Below are 27,416 nucleotides of genomic sequence, written 5' to 3'. Positions count from 1 at the left end.
CTTGTTTATCAGCCATATATTTTATTCATTTATATGTAAGCCACAATGTAATACTACCTGTTTTATGAAGTTGAATTAAGTGGCGTGACATTAAAACTTACTTACTTACTTACGCCTGTTACTTCCAATGGAGCATAGGCCGCCGACCAGCATTCTCCAACCCACTCTATACTGGGCCTTCCTTTCTAGTTCTTTCCAACTTTTGTTCAATCTTCTCATGTTTGTCTCCATTTCTCGGCCTATTGTGTTCTTTGGTCTTCCTCTTCTCCTTTGGCTTTCAGGATTTCATGTCATGGCTTGTCTTGTGAAGCAATTGTCTGCTTTCCTTGATGTTAGTCCTATCCACTTCCATCGCTTCTTCCTGATTTCCTCATCCGCTGAAATCTAGTTTGTTCTCTCCCATAGTAGAATGTTACTGATAGTGTCTGACCAACGGGTCCAAAGTATCTTTCGTAGACAACTGTTAAAATAAACACTTGTGTCTTATGGATGATAGCTTTCGTAGTTCTCCACGTCTCCGCTCCATGCAGTAGAACTGTCTTGACATTTGTGTTGAAAATTCTGATATTGATGTTGATTGACAATTGTTTTCAGTTACAGATATTCTTCAGTTGTAAATACGCTTCTGTTGCTTTGTCGATCTGTGCCGTCACATCTGCATCAGATCCAGCACGTTCATCGATGATGCTGCCAGATATTCAAATGGTTCCCCATCCTCCAATGCTTCTCCGTCAAGTGTAATTCGATTGGTGCATGATGTATTGTATCGGAGAATGTTGCTTTTCCCTTTGTTTGTATTGAGACCTACTGTTCCTGAGACTGCTGCTATACTTGTCGTCTTCTCCTGCATTTGTTGTTGCGTGTGTGATAGAAGAGCCAGATCATCTGAGAATTCTAAATCGTCCAGCTGCATCCTAGTTGTCCATTATATCCCGTGCTTCCCTCCAGATGATGACATATTCATGATCCAGTCGATCACAAGGAGAAAGAGAAAGGGTGAGAATAAGCAACATTACCTAACAAAGGTCTTTACCTCGAATGAGTCAGTGAGTTATCCTCCATGAACGATTTGGCAGTTTAATCCATCATAGGAATCCCGTATGATATTGACCATCTTCTCAGGTGCGTAGTAGTGTCGAATAAGCCTCTATAGTGTTTTCTTGTCCACGCTATCAAATGCCTTCTTTCAGTCAATGAAGTTGATGTAGAGTGATGAATTCCATTCAATTGATTGTTTCACAATGATCCGTATTGCTGCGATTTGGTGTGTACACGATCGATCCTTACGAAATCCAGTCTGTTGGTCTCGAAGTTGGGCGTTTACAGAGTCCTTCATTCTGTTTAACAATACTCCGTTGAAGACTTTTCCTGGTATTGAGAGAACAGTGATGCCCCTATATTTATCACATTTCTTTGGTATTTTGATCAGAAGTCCTTTTTTCCAGTCTATTGGTACTTGTTCTTCATCCCAAATCTTACTGAAGAGGATGTGTGGTATCTTGGCAGTTGCTGCCACATTTGCTTTCAGTGCCTCCGCCGGTATGTTATCTGGTCCCGCTGCTTTGCCGCTCTTGATTTGTCTAATGGCCATGCTGACTTACAACATAGATAAATTATCGGTGACATAGTTTGGAGAGCAGAAAGCTATCTTCATTAGACTTCTAAAACTGTTCTATAAAATGTAGAAAATATAAGAGCGTTAAATAACCATAAATAAGAAGTGTATGGAAATATTGTTAGGCGTCTTTCACCTAACCAGATATTTACAATGTTAATTTATCTGTATACTTAACTTGTCATTCTGAATAGATAGGAAATAGTTAATCAGTTAGTTAAAACTTATTTTTTCATATCAGGTAATGGCACTAACCGATACTATCAAACATATGGGCCAACATCAATTTGTGTTGCACATAGAAGTGTTTGGACTTACACCGACAGACATGTATATTCATTAGGGGAATATTTGCAAGGAAGTTGTCACAAGGTACAATTTCGTTCTTTCCTACATTTTTGTTATCTACTGAGGTTTTTAAAGACAAGACCAAACTTTCAAGATGATATAAACGTTTGATGATTTTTAATTTAGATAGTTGGCATTACTGAAAATAAATTTTAAAAAATGTTATAAAACAGAATATCTTTGCCTGGAATTCGATCTTCAGAGTGTGGTTTACTAACAACATCTCACAGACATTGTACCAGATTAATTTGTAAGACAGCTTCATAGTCATTAAATTTATCTGGAATATATGTTCTTTAAAGGTTAAATGCTATTTTACTTCAGAATATTCAGAAGGTACTTTTTCTTATCTGTTTAGTGTATTTCAAATGATATGCTCCTTGATCATTACACATTATTATTATTTTATTGATAAATAAATTGTTTATCTTACTTTGAAGAAGTGGTTGACATTAAGTTACGAAACATCACAAATAGAATTTTTCTACTGATTCGGATAAAACGAAAAATATAATCGTCATTTACTTTATACACAATTCTCAACTATCAAGTTCAATACTCATAAATACCCATAATTATAAAAAGATCTATATGATATGTTGTTCTAATTAAATTGTTTAAAATAGCTGTTACATATTCACTTGTTGTTGTTGTTGTTGTTTACTTATATCTTCACATTGTTATTTAGGACTACGATTGATCAAACTCTTGTTGACTATATGTACATACTGTGCGTATTGCCTCTATATTGCCTGAAATCATAAGTTTTATAAGCAAAGATGGATATTGGCTAGCAGTGGAATCCAGATTGACGCGCGTTTCTTCCAATTAGGACTCATTAGCTGAGTGTACCTGCATCTCTGGGACTCGAACTTAGTACTGTTCGCTTCAAATGACAACAAGTGAATAGTACTTTACCCCATTGCACAATTAGGTGGCTATCAGGACTCAGTAGCTAAGTGCGTATGGCAAACAGTACTGAGTTCGAGTCCCAGAGTGAATATCAACTTTGAGATGAAGGTACATCCAACTGACGGGTCTCGAATAATATGAAACTCGCGTCCTGAATTCCATTGCTAGCCACTATCTATCCTTGCTTATTTAGCTGTTTCATGGTTTTAAAACTGAATATAATATCTCGAATATAAATATGATAATAACAGTTCAACCGTGATTATCATCTTTACATTTATGCTGCATTGTCTAGAAATTAAATATACTTATAGTTTTCAGTTTTGCGTTTGAAAAATTATATTGTAATAAAAAGTAAAGTAAAGTGGAAGTTCTCTATTATTATAACTTATGGCCTTGTGCTCTATCGATCGGATCAATGGAGCATGAAACCTGTACTAGCAGTCCAGAGTCAATATCGATCCTTCCTCCTGCCTAGCCATGCCTTTTAACTCTAGAATACAAATATCAGTTTCCGCAATATAAACCATGTATTTCAAACATGTTGGGTTTAAATACAAACCAAACAGACCACATCACATAATAAAATAGAAAATAACATGTGTATAAGATCAAACCAAAAAGTGGCTGTGATTGTGGTAGACTGTAAGTAATAAACTGGGCGTAACTTGAGAATGGTAAATCGTATAATAATAGTCTATGGGTCAAAATAGAGCTTATAACAAGAGGAATATGAATAAACATAGTCTAACTACCTGAATAATAATACAATAAGAATATATGTATAGTATTAGTCCCTCGATCAGTCAGTCGGCTACAACGTAGGATCAGGCACATTTTTGCATCTGTCCAAGTTGCCATACCTGATTAGCACAACAAGAACAACAACGGATTCATAAAAGTATATAATTCATTGGTGGTAATATATAAAAGAAAGGTTGTATATAAGGATAAGGATATAGTATAGGAAGGAAGAAAGTTATAAAGCAATTTTAATCTGAAGGTTTAAGGGAAGATGAATAGTGTATACACCTACGCCATTGTGATCGATTCTGAGCCATGTCACACAGGGTCTCCAACCATTGGTTACGGTGGTCACGCGGACTCCAACCAGGTAGTCTGCATCTGCCAACATGGCTCAGACTAGAAGTTAGTGACTTCAAGCACTGATGCCATGTTTTAGTTTGGCCGCCCTTTACTCTTTTCCAACCATCCCCTACGCTAATCAGCATACCGCGTCGTGGTAATCGGTGTTCAGGCATACGTAATACGTGGCCTAAGTACTAGTCCATAAGTGGATCTCAACAGTTACCATCCATTATTATCATTGGCATATATCAGTTATATCTTCGTACTTTTTTAGTCCCCAACGTTCGATCAGAATCTTCAAAGTATTTTTATTAAAACTTACCGTATTATATCTTCACATCAATATCATCCTGAATGATTTTACAAAATTGCCTTTTTTAGCACGAATGTCATAAAAATGGGACACTTAGTTTATACTTCAAAAATGCAACTGTGAATTGTGCCGAAAAATGTCAGCTAGTACGTTTTAATGTAACTGATGGGAGTACAAGACTTAGTGGGGAAATCATATGCCCTAATATTAAAATGTTTTGCAAGGTACGTTTATTATGTATATGTATAAAGTATAAGAAATGGTAGAAATTTTTTTATAGATTTTCAGATATTTTAATCATCAAAAATCACCATGTGCTCACTAGTGACTAGCTGCGTGCTGGAATTCTCAAAGTTCTAGTGAGAGACCATGAACAATGGAGTCCAATACGTGTTATGTAGAGACAGATATCTACCTCAGACAATAGATGAATGATTGTGCAGCCATCTATGAATCTATGGGAGTTAGACAATAACACCGTTAGATGTCGGCTAAATGGTCTAGAGGTCAGGTGATTGTCCACGAGACTGGAAGTCTTGAGTTCGAGTGCCACGCGTGGGATCATGAGTCATCCTACTTACTTTGGAGAGTTTCATATTACTGATTTAGGCAATCACATTATTGTCAGTTCCTACTATTCTCAAAATATTCTGATTTTTAGTTCGGGCAAAAATGATAAAACTAATTCTAAAAACCTTTTTTAAATACAATATAATATGATGATGAAGTCAGTCCCATAATAGGACGAAACGGCCGTCCAGTGCTTCTACGTTTTCCATGGTGGTCTAGCTTCGATTGACTATAAAAAAAATAATTTTGAAAACGTTTTCAAATACAAAATGATATGATGTTTGGAGGTTCGTTTCTTCTGTTGGTGGGACTATAATTTGTGGAAGACCTTTGAGCGACGCTTAAGTGATCATGACAGTGTTCACCTGATAACTAGGACTAAATGAAGATTATAAACCTGTGTGAAGAATTAGATTTATGCATTACGGTTGATGGTTAAAATAAGGAGTTAGATTGATAGTTTTCATCTCAAACTGATATAATCTAAAATGCTAAAACTCTACTTATCCATATTGATGAATGAATTTCGCGCCGAAACCAAAGACCTGTTATGTTTTACCTGATTGGCTCGTTCATAAATTATAGTCTTATCCATTTGTTGACTGGGCAAGCATAAACATAGAAACTTGTCAACTTCGAAAACATTCAGAAACATCATGATCAAATGGTTTTTTGTACTTTTCAGGTAAAGGCTTGATCGTTCAACATTGAGGATTGACAACACTCTACAACCCTCATAGTAAATAATTGTAAATTTTTATTATTATTAATTATTGAACAATAATAATGCAATATCAAATGTATGTCAATGTTTGTTATTAGCGATTGAGTGCGTAGTTGCGTGACCTGTTTGATATATGACGTGATGATCCCCGCCAATTAGAGAGGAGTGAATTATCGATTAGAGCAATGATAAACAAAAAGCAGTATGAGCAGTCTTGAGTACTTATCAGTCCTGCTATCTGCCAAGCCCACCCAACCAGTTAAGTCCAGAACATCAACGACAGTCTCTGCAATATGAATCATTATTCTCAAACATACTTGGCTTATATATCAAACAAACTGACCACATCGTACCATAAAATAGAAAATAACATTTGTACAAGATTTGATCAAATGTGGCTGTGAATAAGGGGAACAGCAATTAATGGACTAGAGATAATTCAAGTATGATTGATCGTATATTAATAGTCCAAGGGTCAAAATAAAGCTTATAATAAATAGGGATACGAATATGAATGGTTAAGTTACTTAATAATTATTCAATAGGAAATATACCCATCATATTGGTCCATAACTAGTCCTCAAAAGTTACCATTCATAATTCTCCACGGGATAGAACAATGTTCTATTTTCGGATCTCATAGAGATACTTGTTTTGATTATTCTAATCATTCTAAGCATAGTATTATGTTAGAAAGGAACGTTGAGATCCATAGTCAAAGATTGATTTCATTAGGTTTATTGGTATCTGACCAGGAAATAAGTTGTGAAGCATCTAAGTTGATTTGAACTTTTCTAGTAAAGTAAGTAGGTATGCTTGAAAATTTGAAGCCCTAGTTATAAAGATGATAATCTTAAGTAATTTAAATTTTGAATAAATGTGTAGTATTGTAGTGTATACTACTTATGTTTGTCGATATAAGTAGTACGTAACACTAATCCAAAGTGGAAAACCTAACAATAGATGGCTAAGAAGATAAAGTTGAATAGAATAGAAACGGAAATAGAAGGGAATTATTATTTGGAAGGAACATACAGAATGTGAAGGAAAAATGATGTAAATTTGCAAATGAAGTATTTACTGTTTGAATTTTATAATTTACCAAGAACTCTGCAAGGTTATGGTTTGCTCGTCTCCATATGCTTGAAGTTAGGCTGATAATTTTGAACAAAACGATCGATGTATTATATATTTCATAGATGAATGTTGGTGATTGAATCAGATCATATATACGATTGATTGACCATGGACTGGTAATCAATGTCTTATGTATCACGTCCTTCTTAGTGCTGATCGTATTCTCTCGACAAAGTTCCGACATGGTCACCAGTCTTCGTAACCGACATCGTGAACAATATGTTGAGATGAGATGATGATTAGAGGTAGTCGACAGGAAACCCTGATTGTGTACAACTTCATTCACTTTGTGTCATCAGATTAATAAAAGTATGTTATTCTACAGCCTAAACTAGGAATATCTAAATAGTGATTCTAAATAATGAGTTTACGGCCAAACTTCGTTATTTATCATACGGAAATTCACTCATTATTTTCATGGGATGTAATACATCAAGTAAATACTTTGTAGTTACTCATCAAGCAAGTAGCCATGAAGTGAAGACTGGTTAAAGCATCCGAATTCTTCTAGTGATAGACATGTAGCATAACTACTAGAGCTATTGGAAAATTATAGTAATGGAAGATTATGATGTAGCTTGGAATATAATGCAATGATTGAGATATTTTCGTAGAATGGATTTATGTGAATTCTGACAATTTAAGTCGTACGCTATTACCTGTACAACTATAGTCACACACGAAAACTGTTATGATTTATGCCTCGGCTAGTTATCATGTTATCAAATCTTTGTCTTTCCCCGTGCTATACCAATGACAGATCAACCATCACTAACAGCCCTGAGTCAACTTTGAATCTTTACTGGTTCTCGATATAGTAACTTCTTGCCTAGATTTACCCATCGAGTCCAGAACAAAATATCCGACGCCACTATATGAAGGATATATTTCAGACGTACGTGTTTTACATACAAGCAGATCAGACTGTATAACACCATAAAAGAAAAAATAAATTTTACAAAACAAGCTAAAAGTGACTGGGTTTTTATCTATTTCAACACATAAATATTGGTGCAAACGGGCACCAGATAAGTATGCACCACACAAATTTCATTTGATTTGTGTGAGGACTGTGGTACTTCCCAGGTGCCCAAACTAAAACGGGTGATTTTCTTAGAGAGCCATACCCGGAACCTTGGACCTAAAGATCTGATCCACAAGGCAGTGGAGCAATGTTACATGATGCACTTTCATGGTGGCCAGTGACCATATTGATTCATACGCTATTTGTTCCCTCAGGATACTGGAGACCATGTGCACAATTGGTTTGGAATCAGGGTTTTCCAACTCTCCTAAGTAGAATTTCCGTCTTACCAACCCGGTTAAAGCGCCGAACATTCACTTTTCGTCCTCTCAATTTGGTAAACAACTCCCCTGCCACGAGAAGGCAGTGAGTAGGACATCCCTGACAGAGGCTATATACACGTGGCCATGTGAGAGCATTGCGAGAGGGAGAGTGGAATCTCCCCACTCTCGGCTGTACCATGGCATTTGGTGGCATTCAAGACACTGTAACTAATAGATTAGGACAAAATTAAGGATAGTAAAACATATAATTATGACGAATAGTTCAAATGAAGTCTTGTTATAAAAAAACTAGAAATTTATATAATCTAGTTACTTAAAAGTTGAAAAATTAGAATATTTATATAATAACAGTCTATAAACAATTTTCGGAAGTTACCAATTCTTTAAATGTTCTTCGGATACAACAAAAATATCTTAAAGGTATCCATACCAAGGTTGGACTTAATAGTTTGAAATCAATCGAGCATTGAGTAGAAAGTTAATAATAATGATAATAGTACTTTTTGTTATCTTTCAATGAGTAGGAAAATTGTATTTCTAAAGTTTTGTGACTTAATGTAGGACGCGAGTGTGGGATCGTGGATGCGCACTGCAGAGGAGCCCCATAATAGGTCGAAACGGCCGTCCAGTGCTTCCAGGTTTTCCATGGTGGTTTAGCTTCAATTGACTCATGATTTCAGCTATGAAAAATACTGAAATCTCCACAAAACCCCTTCTCATAATGTAGGACACTTCTTTAGAGTAAATAAATAGCCAACATTGCATTACCACAAGTTTGAATAATACAAAGGAAATAATACAGAAAATGTTTTGGTACAAATAAAATCATAAAAGGTCTAAATATATCAATATCAATGTCCATTTATTCTTCATCAGGGTGAACTTGTATGACCTGTCACTGTGTTCATTTGTTATTCAGAATGTGGGTATGAACAATGTAAACACATTTGTAAAATGAAGTAAAGGTTTAGTTTATCAGGCTGTGTAGACTTTGCGTATAATAAATAAGATCAAATCTGGTGGTTTGGATAAAGAGTCCTGGTTGAATGATTATTCAAGAGTTCTTTCCTATTGAAAGCAGAAGAAAGCTTTTCTGAATTATTTTGGTATTTTTAGTATCCATTTGCTGATTGTTGAAAATAGCATGTATTGCTATTGCTGATTTAACTTGTGAAATTTCCGATTTTACAAGATTATTAGGTTTTCTTTTGTAACCTAAGTGTTCCTTGGCACGAGTCGAGATCCCTACGAGAAGACTTTCCAATGAGGAAAGCGTCACATTCGACATAACATAATTCTTAGACACAACGACGAAATCTACAATATGAAACAAATAGATTTGTATGAAAATAAAGAGAATTCAGCGAAGTTTCATTTAGACGAAATCATTTACTTAGGGGTGTACATTCGTATTTATAATTGTACGGTAAATATGTGTTCATAGAAGGATAAATAAGATTGCATCATCATAATGTGAGTCAATAATCCAATTATCAAACGAAGTTACGTAATAACAAGGGGGTTAGAGAAGAATATATGGATGAAAATAATTCATGGGTTAGATAATTATTAGCTTGACTGAAATGAAGGTAAAAACGTAAAACATTAAGGTCATAATAATAACTGAACCGTAGTCTCGACTCACTTTATGATGCATCCTCTTATATCCTTCTATAGAAATATATTTACCGTACAACTATAAACATCAATGTACAGCTTAAGTAAATGATTTCATCGAAATGAAAATTCTGTTTAATTTTATTTAACAGATTTGCTTTTAATATCAGTTGTCTTACTTATTTACGCCTGTTACCACCAATGAAGCATAGGCTGCCGACCAGCATTCTCCAACCCACCCTGTTATGAGCCTTCCTTTATACTTCTATACAATTCTTCTTCATTCTTCTCATAACGGTCTCCATTTCTCGTCGTACCATGTTCTTTGGTCTTCCTATTCTCCTTTGGCCTTCAGTATTCCATGTTAGGGGGATTTCCTCAATGTGTGTCTTCCACTTCCAGCCCTTTTTCCTGATTTCTTCCTCCACTCGATGAAATCCGGTTTGTTCTCTTCCACAGTAGAATGTTGGTGATAGTGTCTGACCAACGGATCCGAAGTATTTTGTGTCGACAACTGTTAATAAACACCTGTATCTTCTGGATGATGGCTTTCGTAGTTCTCCACGACTCCACCCTATAAAGGAGAACTGTCTTGTTATTTGCACTGGAAATTCTGATCTTGGTGTTGATTGGCATTTGTTTTGGAGTCCAGATGTTCTTCAGTTGTAAATATGCTGCTGTTGCTTTGCCGATCCGTGCCGTCACATCTGCATCAGATCCACCGTGTTCATCGATGATGCTGCCCAGATATGCATTGGTTTACACATCCTCCAAAGCTTCTCCGTTAACTGTAGTTCGATTGATGCATGCTGTATTGTACCCTGTCCTGGTTGTCTCTGTCTATCACAGGTATATTGCATGGTGGATACTTCTTACTGATATTGTTTAAGTATTTTGCTAGACTTGTTGAATAGTGCTCCTTAGATTTCGTAATATCTTATCACAATATATATCATATTTTCTTTAAATAATAATGCTATACAGTTAAACACATAATGTGTGAAATTAAGACTCATTCAGTCAATTAGAAACCAACCAACATTTCGTTCCCCATAACTAGACAGGTCAATGCTAAATGGTAACATAACAGTCAGATTTTAGATATTTGTTATATAGTTTGAATATTGTGGATGCTCAGTAATCTGTCAAACAGTACGGTCTCTAAATGATATTCAGGTAGATGCTGATCATGTTCCATCGGTTTTCGAAAGGAATCCTATTGACTGTTTGATGAAATTGATTTTGTTGAACTATCTAGGAAACCATTCAAAATGAATGAACACTGTAGGGATCATTTTCATATGATCCCCAGCTAATATCTATTCATGATTTAAACCACAAATCAGGTGAACTTATCAAATATCCTATTCTTATATTAAATAGTCATCAACTTTTCACATTACGTTGGTTCGAACGGGTCCTGACCAAAGAAAAAAGATGTCGAAATTAAGAAGTACACCTGATGTAAACTATGATTTGAAAGTCTGTGTGAAGTTACATTTTTTGTATGCTAACTGAATTTACACTCACACTACTGTATAAGATTGTGTGATTGTGATAAGAGATAATGAGAGTATCTAAACTGGAAACATTTCTCCTTGTCTAATCTCTGAGACATTGAATTAAGGATACATTGAAATACATTTGGTTTATTGTAGAGCGAAAACACTAGGAGTTGTAACTGAGCTAATGGGAGAAATTTGTGATTAATGACAGATTATAGGTACTGACAACTAAGTACATTTTTAAAATGTTTTTGAATAAATATAACTTGAATATATATGTTGAGCAGGTATTGATGGTCCAAATTACCCCTGCTAATTCTGAAAACAATCCACAATAATAAAAGTTAAAATTTTGAATATATATCTACTCTAATTATCGTATTAACATTTGATATTCATATGATATTATGGGAACTACAATCCTACAATCAATTTCGGTAATGGTTAACTTTGGTTAAGTTCTTTCATTAAATTACCTAACAGATATTGTCATTTGGATAGTAACAATTTGCAGATATCTCTGTTCTGTTATGACCACCAGAGCACATGACAGACTCTAGCCAAAACGTTGATTACAAAAATAGCATTCGACGATTCATCCTCCTCCCCATATATGTATGCACTCAAATCCTTTTATTTAACTTTTGTTTTGTCTTGCTGTGCCTTTATACAATTTGACTATAAATCGCCTATGCAATTGCTTGCTATTCGTTCGTTTGATCACTCACTCGCTGACGTTTTCTCATGTGCTTATAGCTTTCTTGCCTGCTTCATTTGCTAATAAACTGTAGTTGCCGCTACTCTCATGCACTTTCATACACCGCTACGATTTGTATTATAACGGTTATCGAGGTGAAAGTTTAGCGAAGCACTGCACTACAGTAGTCTAACTTATACAAGTATCATCATCAGAATGTCTCAAAATAAACACTGAAATATTTTATATTTATCAAGCAATACATATTTTAACATAGTTCTATCAAGTTAAAGCAAGCTATAATTAATGTTAAAAGTACAGATACATTCAACAAATATTCTTAAAATAATCCAACAGATGAATTTCTCTTTCAACAATAACAAGAAGATTGTTTGCTCTATTTGATATTCTTTCATTTTGGACATTTATCCTGAAAAAGTAAAAGAATTGAGCATGAATAGTTGCGCCGGTAATTCGTTGTTAGAAACACAGAGATAAAACACTTGAAACTTGAATGAACTCGATTATTTAATTGTTGCTTAATAAATACTGATCCAAAATATTTTGACATGAAACATACGAAATAAAAATCTGAATGTATTACGCTGTATGGTTCATCATTTCATACATAAACACTATTCGCTTAGAATGTGATGGACAATCTTACAGTCAGAAATCGTGTTTTAGTGAAATGTAGAGTCTCACTTATCTGAAACCTTCTACAAGCTCGGTGGAATGGGCTACCACTCTTGCCATAATATTCTGATATGCATTGAATGAAACGTTTGAATAAACTCTCTCATGTATGTAATTTAAATTTTGTATTTCAGTTTCTTAAATATTAACCGTGTCTTTTGTGAGGCATTTACTTACTGGGGATATTGGTAGACAGTCGCGCAATGTCATGGACTGGTTGAAGTTAAACAATAATACCACTGAATACCGGCTTAGTGATGTAGAGGTTAAGTGTTCGCGCGCGCAACTGATGGTCTACGATTCGAGTGCTACGTGCATGGTCGTGAATGCTCACTTCCCGAAGAGTCCCACACTAGGACTAGGTTTCCAGTGGTCATCTAACATTGATACATTCATTATATCAATTTAAACTCAAGAAACTTTGGGTTTTCAGTAGTGGTCTACATTACATCGACTCATGAATTCAACTATGAAAATCACTACAGTTTACACAAACCCCATTTTATTAACATTGCTTTGTCAATGTTTTGATTATTGACCTGAAATTCAATTGTCGGAAGAGCATCTATGATGCTTCAGTTATGTGTGGCAATTATAACAATCAACACAGTATACGGTATGTGAGTTTATTGTGATTGTTGAACTGAGCAAAAAAATTACACCAACACAATCACCATCAAATGCAGTTGAACTTCATTTATCCATTCAAATTCAATATACAATGGCAACACAATATTTATTTTTCCACAGTTACAAGTGATATGAGCAGAATAGATTAGGCATACAAAACTGACTTTGAAGATGAAATGGAGTCATAGATGAAATCACAGATGAGTTCAGCTATAGCTGAAAACATGAACACAAAGTGTGGGATACGTAATGTTGACATATATCGGTATGTTACGAAGTAAATCTTGTAGACATATGTAACATAAATGATGTTAAATGTTGTCTTTATCTTACACGGTCGCAATCTTTTATTATTCCGAAGTAATCGTCTCCTTCATCCTCCACCATTTTACATCCTACTGTAGCTCTTCTTTTCCTATGTCTTCCTGATTACCGCTCAATTCTACTTTGAGATGTGTCTCATCATATGATGAGACCAATTTGGTCAATTAATAATGACTGTGTAAAATTCCCTTACACTTCGAACGAATATTCAATTTTCACAGTTTTCTAACGTTAGTCACGCTATAATGTACATGCTTATTTCAATTAATTTCCCAGCTTACCTTGATACAGATTTCAAAACTAAATCTGTGTTATGAAGGCAGAACGATTTATCCGTTTTTATTAATTTATTTGGTGTGGCGAACATTTACAAACCAATTCAACTCACCTTGCACAATGATGTGCACTTTGGACATTGTACATCGATAAAAAAATATCCATCTTTCAATTGATCCCCTATATTTATTATCCCACCTTCAACAGGACACTGAAACGCATGTCCGTGATATATCACTTCAACACCAAATTTTTTTGAACATCGGAACTGACAGTGTTTGTGTTTAAGATGAGAAACAATCAGTAGATAATTAGTTTTAAATTGAGTAGAAGTCAACAAGAGAAATCATTTTTCAGGAAAATATCTGTGAAACTAGTCAAGAGAATATCTGTACCATACCGCTTAACAGATGGAATTTTCATCATAGAATATATACAACATTTTCAAGCTTAAGTATATTGTTTTTACTCAGCAGTTAATTTGTTTACTCTTACACTTGACTTGTTGAATGATTGCCGAAGTATTTTAGTTTCTATTGCTAACCGTGAAGGAAAAATTAACACCATCTCAAAGATTACTTATTCAGTAGGTAGACTTAGCACAATGGATTTGAAAAGTTTTGACGATACTTAGCCTCAGCACATAGAAGTAAAATTATTGTCTTCTATCATTTTGAATCTACGTGTCAAATCGACCTGAAACCAGGACTTCTTCAATACAAAATATGAATAACTGTTTACTATTGCTACCATCTGTTACTGTTTCTGTTAGTAATTAAGCAGCTTAAAATAATCTAATAGAGTCTATCGATCCATCACAAAACATAGGTGAGTATTGGCTGCATAAACATGGCACCTTGGAAGTGGCGAGTAAAGGAACTTTCGCCTTAACAATGCCTACCATCTATAAGCAATAAGTTTTGCCGGTCTCCTTCCTGACTCGTCACAAAGTTGACAATAAATATGGTTTTTTAATGCTGTGCTTCTCCAATTGATTCTATGGCGTTTTAACCCTCATCCACTTATTTTCATTCATCTGTTGTTCCTTTTTCAATATACTCACCCTCCTCTCTCTACCTCACCACAATCTTATTTCTTTGTGTGACGCATAAATATCATGGTATCTCTTTGTACCAGTATCCATGTGTTTGAATAATATTTAAAAAAAAAAATGAGTGAACTCATTCCGTCATTTTGGAATAACTTATTCTTAAGAGAGAACGCAATAATCTCTTCAATTCTACACAACTATTGAGCGATATTTCGTGGGAATATTACACCTAGAAATGATTTTGGTTTTATTTCTCTTGGCTCCCAAATGCCCTGGTACGGCCGGGAGTAGGGAGAGTCCGCTCTCACTCTCGAAATGCTCTCATATAGCCACGCCTATAAAGCATCTGCTAGAGGAGTCCTACTCACTGATTTCTCGAAATAATGCAATGAGTGAATGAGTATCTATTTCAATCGGTATATTTGACTTCTATGAAATCATAAATGAAACTAATACATGAAATAAACGAATTATATTTTACTCCAATATAACTTACTTTATGACAGGATGGTTTCTTTTCAACAATGTGTGTTCTTGACCCATTGACGTATTTAATTGTTTCGTCCATAAAACAAGCTGAATCAGGACCCCTATAATCCAGAAATGCGTCTAGTGGTGAATCTGTAGAAAGTTAAGTAATAATTAAACTCATATATATTGATTTAATGTAACAGTAAATTTGTAGAAGTAAAAGTTGTTTGATCACCATAGATTAACATGCTGCTGGTGTATATATTCTGACAAGATGACATTTTGCTTCAGTATATGAAGTCAACATGTTTTCATAATACAATCACACTACTAACGTAGACTTCAATGTACAGAATATCTCTAAGGCAATTAGTACACTGAAACACTCCTACACTGATGGTATTCCGGCTAGCATGCTAAAACGTGGAGGCGATGATATGTGTGTTTTATTACTCAAACTACTTGAGATATCACTCTCTACAGCGCATTACCCTACTGCCTGGAAAACTACACACATCATTCCCAAAATTAAAACAGGACCTGAAGCAAATGTTGAAAATTACCGACCCATAAACATAACTTTAGTGGTGTCTAGAGTGATGGAGAAAGTAGTTAAAGCGGCGTTAGTCCAACATGTAATTACTAATAATCTCATCCCGGTCTCCCAACATGGATTCCTTAGGTCCAGATCATGTGATACATGCCTAGTGGACTACATGAATGATATAACTCTGAAACGAGACAATGGACTCCTTGTATCAGTCATTTTTAGACTTTAAGAAAGCTTTTGATAAGGTTCCTCATAAAAGAATTATAGTCAAACTACGGTCCTTCGGAATCAACAACCCACTCTATTCATGGTTTGTTTCATTCTTCAAGGGACGTAAACAAATGGTAAAGTACAACGACTGTCTCTCATTACCTAGACCAATAACTAGTGGCGTCATCCAGGGAAGTGTATTAGGCCCACTTTTGTTTCTCATGTATATAAACGATATATGTAACATCATAAAATCTGGGAAACCATACTTATATGCTGATGATCTCAAAATAGTATACAGCTATAAGCCTGAGGTTCTAAGTGAAAGTGTACGCCTGATTCAATAACCTAACTATCTGGAGCGAAAAGTGGCGATTACCATTTAACCTCCACAAATGCGGGATCATGCACTTTGGAAAGCACCCCTATGAACCCCAACTTTACTTAAATAAAAGTAAAGTCCAGACACTTAATTCAGTACACGATCTAGGAATTAAGTACACGATTTAGGAATAAATTACACAGGAAGCCTAAACTTTAAAGCACACACCTCCTCTATCATTTCTAAAGCCAGACGTCTAATTGGCTTTATAACGAAAAATTTCTTCACGACAGATGCCAAGCTTACCCTTTACAAAATATGTGTACGACCTTCCCTAGAATCCTGCTCTTTTATCTTCTCTAATATGAATACCACTGACAAAATAAGAGTAGAAGATGTTCAAAGACGCTTTACACGCCAACTGCTAGGAAGTGACACCACACTTGATTACACAAGTAGATGTAAGCACCTCTCTTTAGAACCTTTATGGCACCGTAGGTTAAGGAACAATCTGATATTTCTCTACAAAGTAATAAATGGACTGTCATTCCTAACCTCCTGTCCAACTATGATCAATGACCCAGCCCATAGACTAAGAAACAATGCATACACACTATTTACCGAAAAACACCAAAAACAAATGCGTTGTAAGTTTTTTACAGTTCGGTATAGTTTATTGTGGAACAGGTTGCCAATACCTATCCGTAACTGTGACACCTTTACCAAATTTAAAAGGCTAATAACCCTGTTACTAAACTCTAAAGAACTTCACCAACTATTCCTTGAACTCCCGCCTACCAATGAGGCACTTTATTATCGACAGCCCAATATCTAGACTGAACAAGAATATAACGAACTCCATTGTCGTTAGTATGAATATAGCAAAACTAAAGAAAACATGCTTTATCCTTCCCCACTATTTATTGATTATTAACCATGGCCTTCCGCTCCTAACCCTCATTTTCAGTTTCCGAATCTCTCTAATGGATAAATCCAAATTATTCTTCCTAAGTGTCATGTCCTTTTATTTTTCTTATTACAAGTAGACAGATAACTCACTAATCTTATGGATGCTGACCAACTAAGGCCGACCAAAAGAAGCTCATACGTCCTAAATTCTTGTGAGTTGTTCAATGTTTTATTTTTTCTTACCCTGAAAATTTTACAATATTTACTATCATATCCTCTGGTTTGCTATTAGCCCTTACCATCTCTTAACCACATATAATCTGACTTGTCTCTTCTAACCTTTACCATTAGTTATCTTCATAGTAGTACGATATATTAAATGGATAACTAACCCATAATACAAATGCTATTACCATCTGATTTGCTTGTAACATGGAACTTGTAGAGACAGTGTATTCCAAATATGGTCCTTGATAACAGCAATATTCATACCGACCACAAACGTAAGAGAGCCTAACATCATAAAAGGAGGGAGGGTGGCGTTACTGACCAGCAAACATGATGGTGGGGAGATAACTTCAATCCACCCGTGTCTGTGGGGCAGAACATATTAATTACGGCTCCTTATGTCAAGTGGGATGTCACGAACCAACGGTATTGATGCGAAATTATTCATGCAAAATACCACTTTGAATCATGTTAAAAAAAGCTGAATTGGTTCCACTTCCTACCAAGTAATCCTAATACAAGCAAACTAGACAATTGGCTAAAAACTAAGTCCACTCTATACCCCATAAAATCTGTAAACAAAACAAGAGAGTTCAAACAGCTTCGAAAAAAGGGAGACAGCCATTTGTATCGGAATACTGTTTTCAGCACTTTATTTTATAATTACACAATTCCATACTTCCTTCTGAACTACCTTCATTTATACAGTTCCTTATCCACTCATACCTTGCCCACACTTATTTTTCTTTAACACATTAGTATGTTCTTACCTAATAAATACTTCAGTAACAGACAAATAGACTAAATGGTTATACCTTAACTATTCCTCCATGAATATTGTGTGCTCTGCTTTTCGTCCTTCCTTTTTCTTACACCTTTTCCAGCCTCCTGCAGATACTTCACCGAAAACAGATATGGCACGGGTGACTTCGTCCTACACCGTTATTAAAGCTTCCGATATTCTGGAGGGATATAAGTTCGAAACTTCTAAAAGCCCACAACTTCGCATGTATCTATTCTCGAACATCAGTTGTATGTTGCAACGCTACCTCCATAAAGTGCGCCAAGTGTGATATTGATATTGACATGTTTCTTATGAAATCCATTTACATTCATATCTTATGAAATATCAACCCAGCTGAGTAATTTTCAACAGTGAAAATTGTAACTTCTTTAACAATTTGATCTTGCCTGTAAACCGGCATGCCTCATGTAACAATCTGTTATTTGAGAATAAATTATTACAATTATTACAATTACACAATCCGTCACTTTCTTTTCATAATCACCTTCTAGCATTGGGATTATGTTTCCAAATGAAAATATCAAACAGCTACATATACATAGAACATAAGTCTATTACTGATTTGCACCAACCATCATACCTTTTAGTAACCAATTAGTTCAAATGCCAACAACAATTAATTAATGTTGACATATGTCGTTTCAAAGTAATACATGATGATTATCAAGATATTTTAGCTCTTATCAACTGAGGGAGTAGAAGTATCAATGATTTCGACAATTTTCTATACTTTATGAGAGTAGACTTAGAATACAGTTTGGCATATCCTGGTACAAGTGTTACACGATAATTATTGATGCAACATGATATATGAATTTACGAATTCAAATATATATATGTTTAAGTAACAAGTGCAAAAGGGAAACAGACTAAATATATTTGTTAACGAACCTGGTTTTAAATCAATTTTCGTCTCGCATAGGGCTGTGTCACCTTCTTCATATGGGTGAACCTAAATCGAATGTTTTTCATATGTAAAAAATGTAGTGTGTATGAAGTGATGAAGAAGATTTGTAGCTCTTGTGGATGATTTTGATGGTGTTTTATTGTCTGAGCTGGATGGTTGGGTCGTTGAGCTTTCATCGTTCTTCTGAACGACATCATCATCAAAAACGTCGGTTAGAAGTCTGTAGACGTTTGTGTTGATGATGTCGTTCAGAAGGACCATGAAAGCTTCACGAACAAACCACTCAACTCAGAGCACAAAACTCCATCAAGAAAATGTATGGAGTATCAAAAAATCACTGTTGTCTCAACAAAATTTTGATACATATGACTGAATGATTTGGGATAGGTATACAGAGACATTATTGAATACGGCTTCCGTAAGAAACCATTGATAAGACAATTGGTGTCTTGTGACTATTATTATGATGAATATGTCTCAGGTTTTATCCCATTACTTTTCATTGAGTCTAAGAAAGAACAAATCTGGTGATTGAAAAATAATTCACCTGAATATTGTTGCACAGACTACTTAACTCTCAATAACTGTAATACCTCGAGGAATCAAAAATAAAACTGTTTATAATAAACATCTTTGCGTACCACGTTGTGAAAGATCATAGGAATACATGCATCTCTTAGTTGGAATAAATACTAAGGAACCAGTGGAACAGTATACTGACGAATCACATAAGATAGCCCTGTTCGTCTAGTATACAAATCTCAGACGTTTTGTACTGAATAATCATTTCGATGAGTAACTCTACTTTTGGATGAATTACTTACTAAAATTCCCAGAAACTGTCAAATGAATCATATAAGTGGTTCAAGAAGTATCAGAAGTTCAATTTGATTGTCTCATCAACACACAATATTCTAACATAATTATCATACGGCTGTATAGTAGTTTGACTTACCAGGAGAACTGGACAGTAATCGAAAAATGGAAAGCCTCCATACTTTTCCTTTTCAGTGTCAGTAAAAGGTAACGAATCATCCATATACTGATTGACTTCATTTAATTGATTCTTGTGTTTAAACAGTACGCAAGTACCGATCCCGTTTCCATAACTGGCACATTTTTGTTCTAAGGGAACATCACAGTAGGGCTGAATATCTTGTCCTCTAAGAAGAGAATAATTTTATTTGTTATGAGAGGAGAAGTTAACAAACACAGACATTTTATTGTTTCACATCTGGCATTCAAAGTAAATGTATCATCAAATTAACTGCACTACAATATGAAACTCTTTCACAATGAATCATTTCAACGTAAAATAAGTGATGACTTTTGTCTGTAAATTGTAACAAATCAGCATCATTTTGTGGCTGAGTTGCGTTTTGTGATTCCTGGATTGTGTCTGTTGAAAACATATCCAACGTGACGTTCAATAGTTAATCATACTTGTGGAGTGTTGGAAGAGAAAATTTTTCAGTCACTCAATAAAAATATACAAAAGCTCAAGCAAAAATATATAATGTGTCTATTTTACCTGCTTTTTCTCTTCTTGATGTATTCATAACAGCTCTTCAACACGAAATCACAACCCAAACCTTTTCCCCATTTGAAATCATCGGCCATGGAATAGTCGACTTCATACATGCTTTGAGGAACAAAATATATTGGATAAGAATGTGATTAGAAGGGAGTGTGGTGTGATGTTATTTGCATGTTGATTTCCTTTATGAAGTCAGTTTGACATACTTTGAAATTGTCTATACAGGTTGTGAGGTCAGAGGACGTGAAGATTGTATTTGTGAAAGATATAGACTACTTACATCATACATCAAATGTATATGGTGACTATTTGTGGCTAGCTTCTGGAAATAGAAGTCTCAATTAAAACAAATGATTGTTTCGTCAAAATCACACGTGCTGAAGGGTACTCGGATGCCAAACACATCGTATATTATGTAACTTTAAATTAATGTGGGAATTTTTCCCTGTGAACAACCATTTATTCTTCCTCGGCGCATTCCCACTTTAGAATATGAAAGCGATTAATTATTTATACGAGTATTCGTCAGTACTAGAACAAATAGTTTGACAGAAGTTGTGCGCCCAGTATGGAGAAGTCATTATATGTAAAAATTATACTTGAAGCGATATCAGCGTTTGGAATTTAGATAACTTCAACGTTTAGTTAATCATTTTATACCGTTGTTCATGTAGCCATCGCCCAAAGAAACAGTTATACGTATATTGTTACGTTGTTGTAATTACCTCAGATACGTCTGCTACAAACAGTGATTGAAGTGCCAAGTCCTGTGTAGACTCGAAGACCAACACAAAACTTAGCTCTTTGATTCAGGTTCACATATGAGACTTATCACTTGAATGTAACTTGCCACACATATAGACTAGTTGGATTTATGACGATCACAAAGGACATTTCTCCTTTGTTACAGTGTAGCATGTCAACATGTGAAATTTGTTCCACACTGCAATAACACTGATGAAATTTAGTCAACAGCTAAGAATCACGCATTATTGCACATTCGTAAACTCAAATTATGTTATAGTTGTCTGTGATAGATAGAGTTATGCTAAGCGATTTAATTTGCATTCACACACAGTTTATATTGATCCATTTTTAAAGGAGGATTGGTGCAGGGGTCAACGAGGCGTTTTAATAAGTCTCATCTATATTACGTTAAATCATGTAAATTTCATGTAAAACGTTTGTGAAGTTTATCAGGATTTACTTATTCTTTTATTTCAACATGTCACACTTACTTTATATCTTCGAAATAAGCCAGAGTTATTCTCGAAACACTAGTTGATTCCAATAGATAAGTTGCCATCAAATCATTCTGATGAAAGTGAGTTTACATCAAAACATTAAGAATAAATCGGTATGAAACTTACATGACTGTGGTTCTTTCAAATTACAACGCAAAATCGACTATGAATACTGAAATCTCATAGTCAACTTTGAATTTGAATTTCTGCTATTCCTCTCAAATCTGTCATCTTATTGATACTTCATTCTTTTACAAAACGTGTATGGCTATACCTATATGTGGATTGATTGAAGTTGGACATCGACACCGTTTGATGCCGGTTCAGTGGTTCAGAGGTGAAGCGCTCGTGCGCGAGACCGATAGGTCCTAAGTTCGAATCTCGCTTTGAATTTAGTACAATCTCCAAGACCATCACAAAATACCATTTCATATCGTTTTAATGATGTTTGCACTGAGTTTTTCCCCTCAATGTTCAACATACTGACGTTGTTACAGATCGACTTCATGGGACGGTCTGTTAATTTCAACCTTACAATCCAATCGAGCCTCGATAAGTCGAGTGATGGACGTTCTGTCAAAAATATTACTATTTCCTCCGTAAACTCTTTGACAGTGACTGCACTATGAATCTCATCATCAATGTTTAGCATTCCCCCAGATGCACTATAGGCTGATTGACGAGTTGAGTATATTCACAGTCTCCAAATTTTCTTGCACATTCTCCTACTTATAAGTGTTATATCGGAGGCTGCGTCTAGCTGCAAGCAGGCATAATATCCACTAATCTTGAGAGAAACATATTGTCTATGGTTATGGTAGCCAGTTTTGTAAGCAGCTAAAGATACTTTGGCTGTTTGAGGCTTGAATCTTTTTTGAGTACACGTTAGGTTGACGTCGTTTCCGGGTTTCGCAATGACTTTCTTTGTGTCCGTTTCTGGAACACTTAATACAACGCTGATTACTAAACGGATAAAAACTTTTGAAATGCCAAATATCACATATGCCTCTGTCATTACGATAATTCTGCTTGCTAGAAACTCGTAGATCTTCACTTGACTGCATTGACATGGAGGAACAGGTTACCGTTCCTCATCATCGAGGTATTGTGCTTCAAATTCACTGACATTCGGTTTTCTGTAGTAACTCCCTGTAACGTCATGTTGGGACAGTGTTTGAGCTATCACAAGATTCTAGTTCCGTTGTCAGCATTTTCGGGTTAACACAGGCTACAGACAAAGACCGGGCATTTGAACTGGTCGTCTAGTGTGGAAGACAACTTGAACCTCTCACATTCTCGGTTCACAATACCTGCATGTTTCACCCAGTTGTCTCCCGATTATTTCGTTGATAAGCATTGATAAGGGATAACATTTAGAAATAACTGCTCTCCGAAGATGTGACTCAGGGTTTTAATCGTTTCATCAGAATTGAAGTCTCGTGAGTTCTTCGGAAGAATAAAATTACGATATCGTTCACGTTCCGTCCGCCCAAGTTTTCTCTTCGATGCGAAAAGTATGTTTTAAATAAAGTTCAAATAGTGTCACATTATTTGTCACTTGAGGATATGAGGATTGAACACTATTTCGTGGGGGAAGATAAAGTCGGAAAATTTATTTTGCACATACACTCCGACTTTTCCTAAAAAGTGGAGGTGTTATATCCCGATGAGAATAATGGATAGTAACTATCGGAATCTATTTCTAGACTAATACTGTATTTTGATCGTATAATTGTTATGCAATTAAACTATTCATATTCCCGTTCCACTTATTATGGACTTTATTTTGACTTATAAACTCAATGTGTCTGAAATATATGATTCATATTGCAGAGGCTGTTTTTGATGTTCTGGACATAACAGGTAGGTTTGAGAAGGAAACTAGGACCGATAAGCATTCCAGACTGCTTGTACGGGTTTTATGTCTTATCGTTCTGGTCGTTAATTCGCTGTTTTTTAATTGTTGGCATCATCATCGTCGTCATGTACTGACAGGGACACAAACGTAGAAGATGTAATAGAAGCATCTTTATAAACCTGTGATTGTATTACTTGGTTTCTACTCCAATGATTTCAATGAAACTATCTTTCAATCAATGCACTCAAAACTGCGTTCATGTATGTTATGTTTCATTTTTCTACATATTTGCAGAACAGTGCAAATAGAGAATCAAATGCCTCCAAATGCCCTGGTACGGCCGAGAGTGGGGAGAGTTCGCTCTCCCTCTCCAAATGCTCTCTCATGGCCACGCGAATATATAGTCTCTGCCAGGGAAGTCCTACTCACTGCCTTCTCGTGGCATTACTGTTGTTTACGAAAGTGAGAGGACGAAAAGCGAATGTCCGGCGCTTTAACTGGGTTGGTGGATAAGGCGAGTCCACTTAGGGGAGTTGGAAAACCATGATTCCAAATCAGTGGTGCACATGGGCTCCAGTATCCTGATGGAACAAATGGCGTGTGAACCTATTGTTGGTCACCGGCTACCATGATACTGCATCTCCTCACGATGCTCCACTGCCTTATGGATCAGACCTTTAGGTTAAAGGATCGGGGTGTGGCCCCCTAAGAAAATCGCTTGCTTTAGTCTGGGCACTTGAGCAGTATCACAGCCCTCACACAAATCAAATGAGATTTGTGAGGCGTATATTTATCTGGTGCTTTTTCGTACCAATATTTATGCGTTTAAATAAATAAAGAGAATCAAATATATTCAACATGAACAGTATTCAGAGAACAGAATATTCTGCTGAATGAACGAATAAATTCGAAAATCTAGAGTATAAGCAAACTTACTCCCATTATTCTATGACTGAAATGGATTCCATCCAGCTCGATTCCCTGTAGTTCTTGGCAGTCAAAATGTTCTCTTGCTTCCTTCTTCATTCAGAAAAACGATGTAAAGTTTCATTGATCATTATCAATTAAATGTCAGTTTATAATAAACGGAAATCTTAATAACCTGAGTTGAAATTATTAATTGATGCTTTAAACTGAGAGACATAAGAAATGAGCGAATAACAGATGTACCTGGTTCACGTGGTTGAATAAGGAGAAATCGTAGTATTGTTGGATTGAATAGTCGCCTAAAACCAACTATTTAACTTAAGCTGAATCAGTAACGTTATGGGTTACGTTGTTTTGAATAATTGCGACTGGATTCGGATCAGTCTGAGTTGTCATATGCTTGCCCTGAATTCCACTACTGGCTATATTCCATCCATTCTCAACAAACTACTGTGACAATTTACAATCAACATATTCATCACAAAATTTCAGTTTGATCAATTACAATGATTTATATAAAACCTCCTCACAAATCCTGAAATCAAGAATGATAGAAGTTGTGACTTGCAAATGTAGCCGGATAGAACTAATTTACTTTCTGGTTTCCAATGATCATACGCTATCCTAGCAACTCAAATTAGGAAACGTCACCATTCATGATGCTGTATACGCTTTGACATTTCACAAATAATGCCGTCACATTTGTGACTAAATAAAATGTTATGATTCTTTGTAGCGTATTGTCTAATGATTACTCAACGATGTCAACGATGTCAAAGGACCACAATGCTAACAGATTAGCAAATCACAGTTGTATTTATTAATACGATTAAGAAGTGAACTAACAGGTGTTGTGCTCTATCGATCACCAAATTTCACTTTGAGTACACAAGCATAGCTGACAAATGTCGTGTGGCAATTGATGAATTATGGTACAAAATATTAATTCCATGGTAAGTTAAAAACGTGGGCTTCCAAATCACACACAAATGGACTGAACCAACAACAACCATAAAGTAAAAGCTAACTAACCACAAATCGACATTTGTACATGTATCAACAAAAGACACTCGGATGTGGTTGTTTATGTGTAAAATATGGATCATATGAACCATCGAACGAATCCCATAAATTTATATATATATATATGCCTAATTGTGGAATCTATATTTATGCATGTTAAGTAGATTTCCACGGATTTCATTAGACGAAATGGGATTCTAACCTCAGAAAATGGGCAGAGATGTAGAGTAGAGGGACCCATCAATCGGAGTGAAATAGACTCTCAAAATATCATATTCAAGAACTCAGTGAAAATGGTGGTCATTGTTAATAATTACATTTCGGATGATGGCATGATACAATGTAGTAGAAATGCTCGTCTGTTTGTATGCAGTAAATGTGCAACTTACCAGCATCTTTGGTAGACTGAGAATTGTCTTTTGCACTTCGTAGTTTCCTTTACTTGATAACCAAGATAGTGTTATGTTTTGAACAGATCTATGGATCGGAACATATGGATTGCAGATTGGGAAATGTCAGTTACCTCACTCAAAATAAACTTTCAAAGTCTAGAAATCAGTTTCGTGTATCAGCTAATTGGAAAGGTATATTTTATAGGATGCAGTACATTGTTGCATCCACATGGATTATTCTGGCTTTTGAGCAAACTAGGTAATTTATCCTTGCTCAGTCATTAGACACACTCATTGTGATCTTGACAGTTATCTGCTTATAACTTCGACTGTTTTTACTTGAGGGTATGTGTGTGTGTTTTACTTGCTCTATACACCACATGTCGTTAGTTCATTTTATGTCTGACCATAATTGGTGATTTACGCCCTTATGAGAAAGAGTTGCATTGCTTACCATCTTTGCTTCCCTCAGCACCTGTCATACTGATTTCTGTATGAGTAAATCAGCGCCCTAGTCTAGTTCAATTCGTAGTTGGCCTTTTATCACAGCCATCTCAGACGTAGTTGCACAATGTAGAATATGAGAAATCAAACTGCAAATTTACGTTAATTTATTGTTTGTTTATAATGGACTTAGAAAATGAACTATAGTGTTCAACTCACACTGTGTAATGAAGAATAAACTAAGTTTGGCATTCCACATGAGAAATAAACGGAATAATATGTCATGAGCTCTATGTCTCCTACTTGATGATTCTACGTTAATTTATTGTTTGTTTATAATGGAGTTAGAAAACGCACTATAGTGTTCAACTCACACTGTGTAAAGAAAAATAAACTAAATTTGGCATTCCAAATGAGAAATGTGCGGAATAATATGTCGTGAGCACCATGTCTCCTACTCGATTATTCAGACGCCACGACTAAGCCTGATTGTTGTCGTTAGGATTTTTCAACCAATGTTCTTTCTGAATTCACTTAGTATTGTTTGTTTGGATCTTCCCATCGATGTGTTTAGGACTGCAACTGGTCAGTCTCTAATTGGCATATGTGCATACTGTGCGTATTGCCTCGATATACCTTAATTCACAAGCATGGTAAGCAGAGATGGATAGTGACTAGCAGTGGAATCCAGGACGCGCGTTTCGTCCTATTTGGGACTCGTCATCTGGATGTACCTGCATCTCAGAGTTGATGTTCACTCTGGGACTCGAACCCAGT

General features: G+C 35.5%; 1 protein-coding gene across 1 annotated transcript; it reads right to left on the bottom strand.

Moving 5' to 3' along the window:
• Window positions 1-12,062: 12,062 nt before the first annotated feature.
• Smp_167070 (leishmanolysin-2 (M08 family)) lies at window positions 12,063-24,879 on the bottom strand (the record flags this gene model as incomplete). Its single annotated transcript, XM_018789820.1, has 8 exons — window positions 12,063-12,265; window positions 13,874-14,029; window positions 15,309-15,433; window positions 19,199-19,259; window positions 20,170-20,377; window positions 20,746-20,856; window positions 21,990-22,066; window positions 24,790-24,879. The coding sequence occupies 8 exons, from the start codon at window positions 24,877-24,879 to the stop codon at window positions 12,248-12,250; spliced, it is 846 nt and encodes a 281-aa protein (XP_018646417.1). The 3' UTR covers window positions 12,063-12,247.
• Between the last annotated feature and the right edge of the window lie 2,537 nt (window positions 24,880-27,416).

This window comes from Schistosoma mansoni (assembly GCF_000237925.1).
Source record: "Schistosoma mansoni, WGS project CABG00000000 data, supercontig 0132, strain Puerto Rico, whole genome shotgun sequence".
Taxonomy (NCBI): domain Eukaryota; kingdom Metazoa; phylum Platyhelminthes; class Trematoda; order Strigeidida; family Schistosomatidae; genus Schistosoma; species Schistosoma mansoni.
Note: the sequence above shows the minus strand (reverse complement) of the source record. Positions and strands in the feature narration are given on the sequence as shown.